At 37.5% G+C, this 15273-nt stretch overlaps 1 protein-coding gene across 2 annotated transcripts in view; it reads left to right on the top strand.

Moving 5' to 3' along the window:
- SLC44A5 (solute carrier family 44 member 5) overlaps nt 1–15273 on the top strand; it is a 108703-nt gene that overhangs the window by 52198 nt on the left and 41232 nt on the right. For both annotated transcript variants that reach the window (XM_062580991.1, XM_062580989.1), the window contains exon 2: nt 4484–4532. In XM_062580991.1, coding sequence (XP_062436975.1) covers nt 4484–4532 — 49 coding nt within the window. The remainder of the gene's footprint in view (nt 1–4483; nt 4533–15273) is intronic.

Genomic DNA, 15273 nt, shown 5'->3' on the forward strand with positions numbered 1-15273 from the left:
CATCCATCCAATGCATCCATTACTGTCGCTTCTCATTATGGCAACACTGAATCAGAAGTGTTGTAATTTCAAATATTATTCAGGTAACTTGTTCGGGGTATTCTGAAAGAAAAGACAAACTTCAAATTGACTGTAACAGCAGTAGAGCTGAAAATACATGCAATTCTCAGCCTTATTGTATTTTAATCTCAAATGAGTTATGGAGTCTGTACAGCATCCAATCAATAGGTCTCCATTCTGATTTTGTACCTGTGCTAACCTTTGCATCTTGGCTGTGTGTTTAGTAGTAATGAAGCTGAAGTTCCTACCAAGGATGAATAGAGTTGCAGTAAGTTGACTGTTTTTTGCTCTTTGAAAGGGCTAAGTTTTAAGGGGGAAAAAAATAAAATAAGCATGTTCTTCATAAAGGGAAGCACTGATGATCTTTTTATGTGCTTTCTTAAAAGCAAGTATCTCCCTTGCAGTATCTTTGGCCAGTATTTTATGAAACCGTGTGTTGCATGAGTGTGTATGTGTGTGTACACACACTCATACATATATGTGTGTATCTCTATGTGTATATGTGTGTGTGTATATATACGGGGGGGTGGAGAGAGAGAGAGTGCACGCGTGCTGACTGCTTAAAATGCAGAGCATGCCAAAACCACTGCATAGCAGCGAACTCCTGGCCCTGCATGACAAGTGACATTTCAGACCTCCAGGACTGCTTATGACCTGATCAGAATTTACATGAGAGAGTGATAGACTTTCTGGGACCTGAGAAAACCCCCTTTCAAATTTAAGGAAGCCTGCATTTAAAAAAAATCATTTTGGCAACCTCAACTGTTGTTGCCCAGCTTGAGATAATTTAGCAAGAAATTTCCTCTTTGAAACTCAGGCCCATTCCAGGTCTCTGTAGTAAAGTGACTTAACGCTAAGTCACTCGAATGTACTGGCTTGCCTTTTAAGTGCAGATCTGGGGATTTTCTGTTACATCTTTATCAGTTGAAGACCTTCTACTTTATAAGCATATAGGAAACAACTATTTGACACAAAATGGACTAATCTTTGGCATCTGTGTGATTACTAAAAACAAACTGTTAGAGAATTAGAATGTGTAGCTGTGAGGGACACTGATCTGCTGAAAATCGATGCCTCTGGCTTACACTGCATTGTTTTCTATAATGAGCAGCCTTGACCAAAAGTGAGAAAAAAAAAATTCTAGCTGTCATCATTGTAAGGAAACATTAGAAGTCTCCTGGATTAAATTCATCCTTGATTTATATGAATGGAGATTCATCAGGTAAGAATTTGACCTATAATCCCTTTACTGCGATTAGTTTGGAATACAGTCTGTAATCCCCATCTCTCCAAATGTTCTAGCGTGCATATAGCTTTAGGGTTAGGAGTCTGATGAGACTTATGTATAGAAAGTTCTCTGCATATGTAAGTATTTACGAGATTACAGCCTAAAGGGATTTTGGATTTAAAGTTGTAAGCTGAATCTGACAATGAAATTAATGGAGATTGCTATCAAGGTTTCACATGGTATACACCAAAATTCGTATTAGAAATACAAAGCAAAGCTATTATAAATGTTCCAAACCACTGTTAAAGAATTCTAACTCAAACTCTGAATTAAATGAAGTGTTGGGGTTTTGTAAACACTGCTAGAATTGTAGATGTTAGATTAAAGCATGATTGAATGATACTGGATGGACTTTCAGATTAGACAAACAGTACTGGGGGTGCCAACATCTACTAGTCAAAGGAGAAGAGACAGGAAAGCCTGATCAACCATAAATGTTTGGCAAAGGGACTCTATACAGATACTCTTTCCTGCTGTGCGAACTGTGCTTCGTTTTTTTGCTCCTGTTTTTTCATCCCCGTGAAGCAGATGGTGCACATGTGCGCGCTGCAGGGGTGGCATGCAGACAGACACGGACAGGAGCTCGCTCTGCCCGCAGTCCTGCTAGCTGGACTTGTGCCAGCTGGTAGTTGCATTGCTGTGTCGCATGTGCTCTTAAGGTTTTGATGGAGTTCATAGACATGAATCAATTGGAAGTGAGTTAATGCTGAAGTCTGTGAAAATAGCACGTGGTACAAAACACGGTTCTCCTTTCTGCATAGAAAATTATTGATACTCTAAAGTAAAACGATTTTCAGTAGCAGAGAGAAGCAGGTTATTTTTAAGGTAGCTGCTCATGAAGGGGTGTTTACATGTGTGTGTGCACACGCACGCACTGTAGTGCTCTGCAGTGGCTGATCTCAGATAAAAGGACAAAGTCAAGTGGGAAAGAGATGAAAGGAGAGGCCAAGTCATCTGACAGGAAAGTGCTGATGGGAAGCATCCATTAGTTTCAATAGAAAACACTGTCCATTGCAGGTTTTAATTATTGCTTGATGAACTGAATACAAGAAATCTCTTTCTCATTATCGGTTTGCTGACTAGTTTATGTTCTCTTTATAAAGTATTACTTGGCTAGTAAACTGTATGCATTTTAGAAATTACTTTGTGGAAGCCTATCTCTTAAAATACCATTTTATTTCTCTGACAATCTGGAATGATTCTGTTTATATGTAGGTGGAGTCAGATACACAAAGAAAAGAATGGTGTATTTTATTCTAATAAACAGAATGATTCTTGATATAGGAATACTAAGCCAATATAGTTTTGCAGAACACTAGAAGATAATAAAAACTCTTGACTGAAAAACTTTAAGGTTATTTTAGGTGTTCCTTTGCTTCTTTGAAGAATGTTCATTCTTGATTTCTTTTAAAGATTCAATTTTACAGACTGTCTGGGTCTTATATGTTAAAAGCTTCAGTAAAAGCAAATTTCAACTTCAAGGGATTTAGGGAAAAGCATTTTATCTCAAGCTTAAATTAGCAATTAGAATATTAATAGTTCTCAAAATAAATACAAATTGAGATGAGGTAAAGTGCACTAAGCATTTTCTCTGAAGTGTGAAACCAGAAGAAGTTCATTTGGATCACTGATCATTTTAAAGTAACTGGAAGAATGTACCACTAAGTACTTAAATTATTATTTTTGTCCACATTTTAGTCAGTGATTTATAAGAAAGGTAAAGCTCATAAGCCATTTCTTGATTAATTTGTTAACAAACTGACACCTGTTCACTGCTCAGAATGGCTGTGTTCTGTAAAGTAATTAGGAAACAGCTTACTATACAAGCGTATTTTTGTTTGTGTGGGTGTTTTTGATAAAGATCTTCTGTAAAACCAGCTATTACTTCTTGTTTGTTGGTATCATTTGAATCTTAAGTGGATGGTTTGTCTCATTATTATCATCCTCAAACTTGTGTGTTAACCAAGATACAACTACATATTTGACTAAAAGAAAACGACATTGCTGGTGAGCTTGCCACGTTCTGTGCTGGCGCTGCTGCTGACCCTGTCCATGTACAATGCAGCTTGGTCTACTTCTTGCTTGTGCAGAGCTTCCGCAAGCACCTGAATAAGTTTCTGACTAAGGCTGTAAGGGCTAGGCAGTATACTGGTGTGTAAGTAACAGGGTGCATTCGCAGAAGACTACAGCCAGTAAAATCTACTCAGCTCCTTTTCCAGGCTTCTCTTCCCCAGCTTGCTCAAAACCAAGAACTTGTAGTTTCACCAACTAAGTTTGCTACTGAATGTAGTGGTTCCTGATTGAAATAGCAGTAAAGAACATACCCACACTATACTAGCACTGGTAATGTGTAAGATGTTGGGCAGCAATAAATCTGACCCACAGAGAGTCCTTCCTATCCTGCTTATAATTACAAAATATTTGGGGTGATTGTGAGATCTTCAGTGTGACATGTGGCTCACAGCAGGGTCACTGCTGAATTCCTGCAGTCTCCAGCCGTGGTGTGTCATCTGTTAACCTCCATGGAAGCAAGAGCAAAGCCGAGCTGCAGTTAACTTACCTTGGGGCTGTTATTCCTGTATCCTGCAACTTTGATGCCTGCAAAGTCTTCTAAGCAAAGCAATAAGAAGTAAAAATAATTCTACAAGACTGTAAATATAGGAACTCAGTTATGTTGAAGTCCAGACATGACTTGGAACCATTTATTTAGAGAAAAATCACCAAGACTTAGCTTGCAGCTCCAGAGAGATAGGTTCAGTTACATGCTGCCTCACACACTTAGCACGTGGCTGTGGGACACAATTTCTCTCTCAAGTATCAGCAACTTTCTGCTGTGAACAGTATGCATTGATATTAAGATATGATATACAGTAAATATGATTTACCCTGTGGTAATGGGAGCCCTCAAAGTTCTTAAGCTAGAGGGGAAAAAAACTGATCTTGCCTACAATTACTAAGTAATTATACTGGTGAATTATGGATATTGTTTGCATGAAATTATTTTAACAGGCCTGGTTATAAGGGAGTATAGGGAAGATGTTCTTAAAGGACTGCTTTTAACACCTCCTTGCATATAAATTACATTTTTTTTTTTTAATAAGGACTTATTTTTATACTGTTTTATTTTAAATGCAGGTGAACCAAGGAAATTTGATCCAAAGTTCAGAGGACCCATTCATAACAGGTAAATATGTTAATACAATCTATTTCACTTCTTAGTTTTGCAGTGAATAGAGATTTTAAAAATTGTTAAGAAAGTCTTTGAATTTGATTCTGCATTTCTCTTTAGTCCAGAAGCCTAGCCTTACCACCTTGAGGATATGTGGCTATTGGGAAATGCATAACTATTCTTCTGAGTTCTTCCAATCTGAATGCCGTATTTAGAAGCCAGTACCTTCTGTGTTATCTTGTGCTGATATAGGTAGGACCTTGTTACCAGATTTGAACTGGCCACGGTGGCTATACCTGTATTATTTGTGGTGTTGGTATGTTCTGGGATCCCTTGGCCATGTGTTGCAGCTTGTCTAGTTTCTGCACAGCATGTAGGACTGAGACCCTGGCAAAGTCTGTTCTTCAGCTTATAGTCAGCTTTTCTGCTTCTCTAGCCCTCTCATCGGGGAACTTGTTTATTTCTCTCCAGAGCAGGGCGTGGGTGTGCACCATCACATTTGTATTGCGGCTGGCCAAGAGGGTGCTCCCTGGCAGTGTATAGATAGTGCTTTAATAGTGACAGCAGTAATGCAAATCAGTGGTAGTGATTTGGCTGCTGGAGGGACTCAGCCCTGGAGCCCTCACTTGAGTGAACAGTTCCTACCTGCATGAAGAGCACTTGTGAAGTGAACAGGACTACCTGTGAGTTTTCTCAGATGATGCATCTTTCAGTGATTCTGTTTGTGTTCTGATGTGCTGAAATTGTTCCTTTTCCCTGACATAACTCCCTAAAATAATCTGTGTTGTGGCTGTGTCTTGGATAATGGATCAAATCAGAGTATTGAACTGTTTGTCGTATCCCTTCTAGTGGCTTACGAAGATGCCTTTTCCATACTAATTCCATCCTAAACACTATGCTCTAATGGTCTCGGCCTGAGCTTAGGGTTTGAGACCTGGCATTGTTTCTTTGCCTTATGACTCTAGGCATGATGTTATATACTTAGGTTGCTAACTAGAAGTGACTTATTTAAGCACTACAGCTAAGGTGTGTCTAAGTTAGAGAGCAATAAACAGCTTAAGCTGTCTCCTATTCTCCCTGTATATATTGTCAACAGGAAAAATAATGGAGGTACTTTAATGAAATTAGTAGTACTTCTTCACAAAGGAGATAAACGCATTAAGGACTATAAAATTCTCTTGCACAGTCTTGATGAAGACAATACAAGGTAAATGGACAGTTTTTGCAAATTCAGCTCCTGATCTTTTTTTTTCTTCTTTCTTTTTTTCTCTTTCTGTGAACAGTTTGAGGTAGCAGTTAAATGAGGCAAGGAGATGAACACCAACCTTGATTCCATGTAGTCACCACTGCCCAAGTAACATCTCCCATAACTCAGTGGCAAAGGCTTGCAGTTGTTCTTGGGCAGCACTGAAACAACACAGCTAGGACTTTCTGGGCTTTTCTTTCATGCAGCGTGATTCACCAAATAATCCTTCTAGAAGTGTAGCTCACTGTGTTGAAGCTGTTTCAGAATTACAGGGCATGTTAGGTCAGAGGTAACTCTGTTCCCGTGAGCTCTGTGTTCTAAGACAACTCAGGTGCAGTACTATGTGAATGGTGCTGTGTCTGAGGTTAATAGTTCTGAAACCTAGTGTGGGACCCAGCTTGAATACAGCAGGGCTATGAGCCTTAAAGACCTTGCTGAATCTGAGCTCTCTGTAAAGCCGTTTGGGTATTAGTTCCACATTTCATAGTATGTCTGATTGTACTAATGTAATATTTCTTTTATTACCTGGGATAGGTCAACTCTTTTACTTCCAATAAGACCGTTGGAGACTCTATAAAATAGATCAGTTCTCTAAGCATTAGGGGTATGCTGCATTCTGCAATAGACCATAGGGCAGTGATACCTGAATTGGGGTTTACTTAACAACTAAGTGCACTTAGGTGGTACTGTAGTTACCTTGACATGGCACTGAACTAAAGCTGCTTTGCTGATTTTAGATTCAACCTACTGATTCTGCAAGATGTTTAAATGACTCACCTGACCTCTTGGGATCATCAACATATCACTGTGCTGTACGCTATAGACATGCCCTTGAAGTAATTTAAGACACTAAAAAAAAAAAAAAAAAAAAAAAAAACTATTTTTTAATTGTGTTTTTCCAGTTACTGAGATAAAGTGATTAACAAACCACAGTCTTTCAGTCAAATCAAAACTAGCTAGTTTCTATGGACAAAATGCTTTCTTAGAAGATATTCCTACAAGTTCAGCAGGAAGAAAATGGGCCTCTGCCTGAATTAGCTTCTGACTTTGTGGCTCATCTACAAGAGGAAAGGCACTAGGAAGCTGAAAACATGCATTTTGCCCAGACAGAAGAGTACTTAATAAATTGTGTGGTAGGGCAGATCTGTTTGTATGCATTGTCATGATGCATGTAACTGTATAGGATATGGGTGGGGAAACACATATCTTTACTTTCTGCTGATGGAAATTATTACTCTGGTTTTAACTTCACAGTTAGATTTCATTGATCAGGGAATAAGTTTGTGTTCATTTTTGAAAACTGGGAGGAGGAGCTTTTAAGTGTTAAGCCTCCAAATTTTACACATCTGCTTGGAAGGACCTGGAGAAAGGTCACATCCCATTACTGTGGCTGCTGAAGCTGGTGCATTTTTTTGCATGTGCTGTGGAGTAGAAATGATGTTTCCAAGTTGTTTAGCAGTTGTTCCAAGCAATTCCCCAAGCCAGTGAAAATCTGAAAAACTGAAACTAAAAGCCAAGTCTTAATAATGGTGTGTATTAAAGTCTATTAAGGAATATATTACTCACACTATTTTAGTCAGGTAGGCCATTTGCCAGGAGATTCAGTTATCTGGACTTTAATTACTGTTGCTTTAAAAGAAGACTTATTGCTGAGAGAGATGAACAATAGTGGGTAAAAGGAACAGTCAGCTAGGCAACGTGTGTGCTGCTTTGCTAATACTGGTGCTCTCAAGGGTGTTGTATATGAGATTTGGTTTGTTTCATGTACACATCTTTTTGTTAAAAAGGATGAGAATGTAATGGCTGTGCTGACTGTCTCTCAGCAAAAATCCCTCATGCCAATCCAAAGTGATGTCTTCTCTTGGTTTGGTTACACACTGAGCTCCTCTCAGGTTATTCCATCCCCATTCTGCAGCTTTCAAAACTGTTCACCTCTTCTCTGTAGAACTATGTAATATGTGATGGAAGCGTGCATTGAAAAAGTGAAGTGTATGCAGCCTAAAAGCCAGGGGAGGTAGTTATAAAACATATAGTACTTCGTTACAAAGCCGCCTGCCAGAGCAATCTGACTTTCGTTCATTTAATAGTAAGTGCTGCAAATGAAAACGTGTCTTACCAGTTAGTGGGTTCAATAGATTGTAAGTGAAGTGAGTGAAACTGTTGAGAAAACATCAGAGAGACTATGGATAACAGTTCAGTGTTTTCCAACTGTAACGTAGTAAATGCTAGATTAGAATTTCTTCTTTATCCTTAGTGAGAAGAATAAACAGTAGAGAAACACCAATTATTCATCAGCTTTTCTTTCTCAGAAAAGTGCAGGCTTGTTACACTCACTTGAGCACACTCTGTGCTTTTCTACATAAAATGTATTTTTTTTCTCTTACCAAAAGCTAATTGTTTTAGAAATAAATGGAAATATTGGTTTAGGGAGTGAATCCTAATTTGAGAATGATCTTTGTAGTTTTGCCAGTGACACTTTGTGCATACAGTGTGTATAGAAATGAATTTAAGTGATAGTTTTGAAAATGTTATTCACTGCTGGTATATGTGTCTTAGTACCCCAAAATACTTATAAGATGTTAAATATTGTACCCATCATGTGAATAAACTCACAAGCTGTAGCAGTAGCCCTGTACTTTCTCATTCAAGATGATGTAGCAGGAAATTTATTAGGTAAAACTTGTGGAAGGAAATAAAAACCTCAGTGCTGTCTGTCAATCTGAGCTGGATTTTTATTCCTCCTTGACACCCAATCTGATAATCAGCTTAACTGAATTCAAATGAGCTGGGAAAGATTTATAATAATGATACCTGGCAACAAAAAATATGTAGCACATCCTCTGTAGATGGTTTTTAGGTCTATCTCATCTCAGATTCCTCAAAGGCAAAACTCCCTGCAAACCAGTTTCCACTTTCCCGAGAAGTTCACCACAAGGAACTGAAGAAGCTTGGCACCTCCCCGCTGCTGAGTATATGTTTACTTGTCTAGTTTCACAATTCTAAAAGCAGGGTGTCCCCCCGTCCGTGGTGCTGAAATGGCCTCTCATACTGGAATTCTAGTTTGTAAAATAAGCTGGGCTCTACTGGGCAGTCTCAGTATTTCATGCAAATGCCAGATGAAGGAGAGCATATTGTGGGGAAGGCTACTGAAACTAAGAATTCATAAGGAATGAAGATAGACTGTGTTACTCTTCTGTAAAAATAAATAAGCATTTTCTCTACCTGCATCTTAAGATATTTTAAATATGCTTCTGGATAAATCAGTGAGGCATCTTCATACAGGTGGTAGAACAAGTTTCTCCCTTTAGCTCAAGTAATTATACTCTTTTTGGGTATAAAGTTAACTATTTTCCTGCATTTAAATTTTCCATAAATTCCAGCCAGGGAATAGATATACTGTCATAGCACATTTTTCTTAATAGCTATGGGAAAATAGAATTATTAAAGCTCATTTTTAACTTACCTCTAATTTCAATTTGTCTGAACTCTCTCTCTTGTCCTGTCTTACTTTTCCCTCTCCTTCATGTAATTTCTTTCTTTCTTTTTTCTTTCCTTCCTTCCTTCCTTCCATCCATTCATCCAGCCTTCTTACTGGTTAGACTCATTGTAGTTATGTTTGCTATCCTTTCAAAGACATGAATTCGTCTTTGAGGTGGTTCCCAATTTTCACTATGCTGTGAAGCCTTCTCCACAGCTACATCCAAGCTGACTGAAGATGGTGTGCCCCAGCTACTTAGCTTTATTCAGCATCTTTAACTTGATCAATTCATTTTCCTCGATGCAAAACTGAATGGCTCTTGGCTACATGCTGTGAGGGCCAGGGACTTCAAAAATATTGAGGCTGGTTGAAAGGAACAGTTTTGGGTGCAGCACCAAGTTTTTAGCATATTGCAGCCCATAAATGGAAGGCTCTAAAACTAATGTTTTGATATGTAAATATGTTTCTTTTCTGGTCTGTCCTCTAGTAAATTGCACTGGTTTGTAGTTGTAGGGTTTGTTTTGTTTTGTTTTTTTTTGATTTCACTTTACAGCAGTTCTTGCTCTTAGATGACTCTTTCCTTTCCCAATATGAATTTTCCTTTTAATTGTCTTCTTTCTTTGCTTATCTTACAAACACTTAGTAAAAATAGACATGTTGAAAAACTCCTGAGACTAGGAACTGAAGATCAGGGTTCTGTGTTCAGCTCATTTTTTTCACCCTCTCTTGGGCCTGAGAGTGCCTTCCTGGAGGCATGGATACGGATTATTTGCCTGAAGGACCTTGGGAGGTAATCAGATCTAGCTTCTTTCTGTCTAAACCTATGTTTGTAAACACTTTTGAGGTATGTAGAAAAATAGTTCTACTAGTTAAAAAACATAATCCTTGGCATTCAGCCTTCTTCTGAGCAGAATTTACCTTCTTTTAATATCTGGAAAGACAGTGGCTAATATAAATTTTCCTATTGTGTCACCTATCACATATAACATAAGTTTATTCTCTAAGGTTTCTGAGAAAGGGAAAAACACAGATAGATCATTGTACCCTCAGTTTACAAAATCTCTCTAAGGTCACTCTGCAGTCCAGAGAGCTATTTATAATTCAGTGCATATATTCTAATGTGCTTGGATTAAATGCTAATAGAAATAAGGTAATAGATGTCCTTTTGCCCAGGGCAGTGCTCAAGCTGGTACACTGACAAAAGGAGTGGGTATTCACTGGAATGATGAGGCTAATTTCAGTCTCCAGACTTTCTTTCCAAAAAACGTTGAATCAGATCCTTAGCTGATGTAGTTCTGTAGCTTTCCATTGATTCAGAAGAGACAGATACACTTTCACTGACTTAGGATTTGCTCTAGTGATTATTAACAAATATGTTGGGCAAAAAAAACCCCACTTTAAATCAGAGGAAGGATGAAGAGAGATGATATTTTCTTAACAGTATGTAACTAACTTTTTTTTTTGTTTTTGTTCCCCCCCCCCCCCAAAAGAGTATAGCAGAGGAGGAGGAGATGACCTGCATTATAAGAAGTCATGCAAGAGTGCAATAGCAGAAAATTCAGAGTTAATAATGACTTAATAATTGTCTGCCAAGAAATGTTGCAACACCACATATTTGTTTTGGGGCTGCAAATACTAAAAATAGGCTGCAAGTCACAGAGATGTGAAGTTTATAAACAGTGTTACATCGTTAGAGGTGTTTGAAGATCAGATACTAGGCTGACAGTTATTTCTACCTCTGTCCTCATTTCCACTCCCTGTCTGTTTTCCTCATTCTCTTTTCCTGTAGCATTCTTTAGGCATTTTTTCTTCTCCAACTCCCTGTCTCTTTCATATGTTTTGCTGTATTTCTCTGTAACCAAACTGCAGATGAGAACATCTTTAGTATTTGGTACACTGCAGATGAGCGTCTTTAGTATTTGGTACCTCGCTGCCTAAGATTCCTTTCCTGCCTTTCTCCACCCTGCCTATGTCCACTGTTGTTTCTTCGCATCTTGGGCACAGAGGTTGTGCCAGAGGCGCATACTTTAAGATACTTGATTTAATTTTATTGACTTCTCCAGGTACAGTACAGGTTTTTTTACCAGTTAAATTAGCATTTTTCCACCTAACCTGCATTTCCCTCTGTCTTCCAGCATGACTCCTCTTCCCAAGACAACTAAGACTACAACTTTTAAAAACATGGAACCATAGAAAGTACAGCTTTTTAGAAAATCATGTAATTATAACCCCCAGCCTCAAAGTAGAATCAAGTATGTCTCTGCCATTCCTAATAGAAGTTTATCTAACCTGTCCTTTAATGATGTGCTTTGCAACCTATTCAGCGCTATGCCAGTGCTTCACTGTATTAGCCATTAGAAAGTATGTTTTGTTGTTGTCGTAAGAATATGACACTCTAGACTCCTTTTGTAAACTAAATATCTTGAATGATTCTTGCTGGTTGTAAGCTTCCAATTGTTACTTTCTAGACTATCTCTGAATATTTTATGTATTTGTTTAAGTTCAGTATCCTTATTAAGGCAAATATCATGTTTTCCATCATGACTGAAAACCAGTAAACCCATGGGTTCTCCTGCAATTTGAAAAACAATAGTATTCCATAACCACTTAGCTACTTTCTATAAGAGGCTGGAAAAATCAGAAATAATGTCTTGAGCTTCATTAGCAGTAGAAGCTTTACCTTTTTTTGAATACAATATGTCTCTTCAGAGATCTACAGAGCAAATTCCATTTATTATGATCAATAACGAAATAATGTTTTATTTTTAAATTATCTTTTGTGCTTTTTAGAGTAAATAGACTACTAAAGATATTACTTAGACAGCACTGGAGTCTTAGACTCTGCTAAGAGTCTACCATAGATAAATGTTAGTAGAATATAAATGTTGTTTTTGCTAGTAGGGTTTTGTTGGTCCACATATGTTTGATTACATGTTGTGTCTATTATCAATATAATGTGTTGTGCATTCATTAAGTAGGAAAGCTTTCATTTTTTCTTTGAGTTCTTGTTTTATGTTTTCTGATTTGGGCATGCAGCGTCTACAGACGGCTGCCATTTGCAGGTTTCATTTATGAATATTGAGACTTAACTTTTCCCAGAACCAAACAATACTTTCTGGATCATAGTGTCTGTAACTAAAACTTACCAGCTCAGTGAGCCAATATGGGCCAGTGCAGATCAGTGGTATTCATTAATGACTTGCTGAAGAAAATGTAGACTTTAAGTTGGTAGAAAACTCCTTGTAGTGAAAATCTTAGTATCTTTCTCTGTGCACTTTTGATCTCCACATTAGAAATGACACTTCATTGGGAGTTTTGAAAAGAAGCATCTTTGCAAACACTTACTCAGCTGTGCGGGGTGATGCACTTGGTGTGACTGCACTGTTATCTGATAAGAATACCTGTCTGTGCAGCAGATACTGCTTCTTGATTCAGCCCCAGTGAATAAGGGGTCTTCAGAGCTGCTCATGACATGTTTTGAAATAACATAACATCACCTTGACATAATATGATTTAGCCAGGGAAGTCTTAAACTGCAAGCTGTCTGTGAGAGTCAAGTGGGGAGGAGGCACACGCAGAAGTGAGGACATTAGCAGTCAGCTTAATGTGTCAGCAGTTGAAAGTGGTAGCCTCAAACTGACTACAAATGCTTTGAATCTTGTTTTGCTCAGTTTGCATGGTGCCTGTCTCAAGGCTACTTGTAGGTGCTAATATACTGGTACTACTGCTTAACTAATGAACATAAAGGTCTCTTTCTAGTATGGCATCTTGAATAGAATTGCACTTGTGACAGATTGTTTAGAGGCTTGGGATATGAAACTGCCAAACAAACATAGGTCCTTAGATAGTCATTAACCATAAAAAAAATTTTTAGAGAGTAACAAGCTTATATGCACTACTACTCAGTGTTGATATAATTTTCTTTTTGCTATCTATTTATCAATCATTCATTTATTTGCTGAGATTTCATTATAGAGGCACTAAGTTTTGCTTGGGCACACTGTCACATGTAGCATGGTGAGAGAAGCCAATAAGCCAATAAGCCAATAAGATTTCTGGAAGATTATGGAAATCAAATCAGGCCCATAAATTAAGCCAAATTACAGCAATAGGCAGTAAAATCTGATGTGGGAGCCTAAAATGTGTACTTCACCAAATGAAGATATTTTCATACTTCACCTTGAAAAGATGAATCTCGTGGTTTTATCAGTGATTTATCTCTAAGAAGCTGCAGTGTTCAAATACATTGTTAGGCTCACCAGGGCTTGGTTCAGACTCTGGAGCTTGGTTATTTGAAAAATTAGCTTAAAAATGGATGTGTTTTCAATTGATTTCATGCTTCTGTTTGTATTTTAATGTATAATGCAATAGGTTCATTGCGCTTTTACCATATTATCATATTCTACTATGTGCATGGTTGTCTGTACAGCCTTTGCTATTAGCAGAAGCATTTTTAATGTTTTCATCATCTATTCTGTAGGAAATGGTAAGTGCTTTTTCTCATTGATCTTTGAGTGGTTACACATAATTATTGTATAAAAGTGTAGTGGTGCTATCCATAAGAAATATTATGGACCCCATATGATAAACTGTGTTTTCAATACCAAATCTCAAAACCGTATATCCATTAATCCATCTTCCTTAGGATTCAGTTTAACGGTTCAGTTTCCTGAGTGATTTTCCTCTGCCTCATTTTCCTGAAACAAATTGGAAAATCAGATTTGCCATAACAGATCTCATTCTTAGTTTTAAAAATTTCACATCAAATCTGATTTCAGTTAAAGCATGACTGGACATGTTTTGAGTAGGTTTAAGTAATAAGCGTGAGTTTCCAATATCTTTCTCTTTGGGAAGAGACAATTTCCATTATTTCAGTTCCTGCAACCTTGGAAACTTCATTGACTTCACAGTATAATTTGTATCATAATACAATTATTTTAATTCATTCATTCAAGATGTTTTATAACTATTTTTTTTCTCTGCTTGTGCTTATGAAGTGAAATTCTAGTCTTACTGAAAGTGAGCTACTTGAGCCAGCATTGACATTACATGGAGCAGTGATTTCACCCATTGTATCTAGTAAAATAAGCAATACAAGAATTAGTCTCTCTGAATTATTTTAAAATCCTCTGAAGCTACCCAGAAAGTTTTACGTAGTTTTTATAATTTTTAAATATTTATGTCAAAGCAAAACTTGGAGCTGCTTTCTAGTAAAGTGTTTGTGGGTACTTGCTTGTGGTAATTCTGCAAAACTTTCAAGTATGATCTACCACAAATGAGTATAGCCTTTAATTAAATTTAGTTATCATAAAATGAGACCTGTGAGGATTGGACTAGAAGAGGTTCTTGAGAATATAGGGGTTGTAATTAAAGGATTTACAGTGCCATATTTCTCATGAGGCATCTTTTATTAAGCACTGTGTTGCTTAAAAACTACTCGGATGAGACAAAAACCTAACTTGAGCAAACAGTGTCAGAACTGCTTCTAGACAGGGGCTAGGCAAATGAGCCGTGTTGTTTCTTCTACTTTAGCTAGTTCTGCTTCATTAGATTGCTGTCACACTGACCTTGAACCCTGTACCCACCTATCTCTGAATTACTTTCAATAATTTTGAAACTCTATCTTTCTAGAGAAGTATATGGAAGCATGTATCATGCTTTTTTCACCTGGAAAAACTTTTCAAGATCTCCAATTGTTTAAAAGATCTGCCAGCTTTCTCTCTGTTATGCTAAAGAATAAAAGCTATTCAAAAGAGGAAATGTAGACTGGAAAGTGGAAGGAATGGTCGGCACCAGTTTGAGTCTGGATTTTAAGATTTTTTTTTACTTGAGAGCTTCAGTTGGTTACTTGACTCCTTGAAAAGACTTGAAAGCAGAACTGAACATTGCTCAGGTCATGAAGGCAGTCCTTTACTTTCTCTTTAACTAGGAGCACTCATTAGCTTTCCTGAGGTAATGTTGTTCACTCATCTTTATAACAAGTGCTTGTGAAGGTAGTTTATGAGGGAGAAAATTGCTCATCTCTAACTGGA

This window comes from Rhea pennata, chromosome 8, assembly GCF_028389875.1.
Source record: "Rhea pennata isolate bPtePen1 chromosome 8, bPtePen1.pri, whole genome shotgun sequence".
Classification (NCBI taxonomy): domain Eukaryota; kingdom Metazoa; phylum Chordata; class Aves; order Rheiformes; family Rheidae; genus Rhea; species Rhea pennata.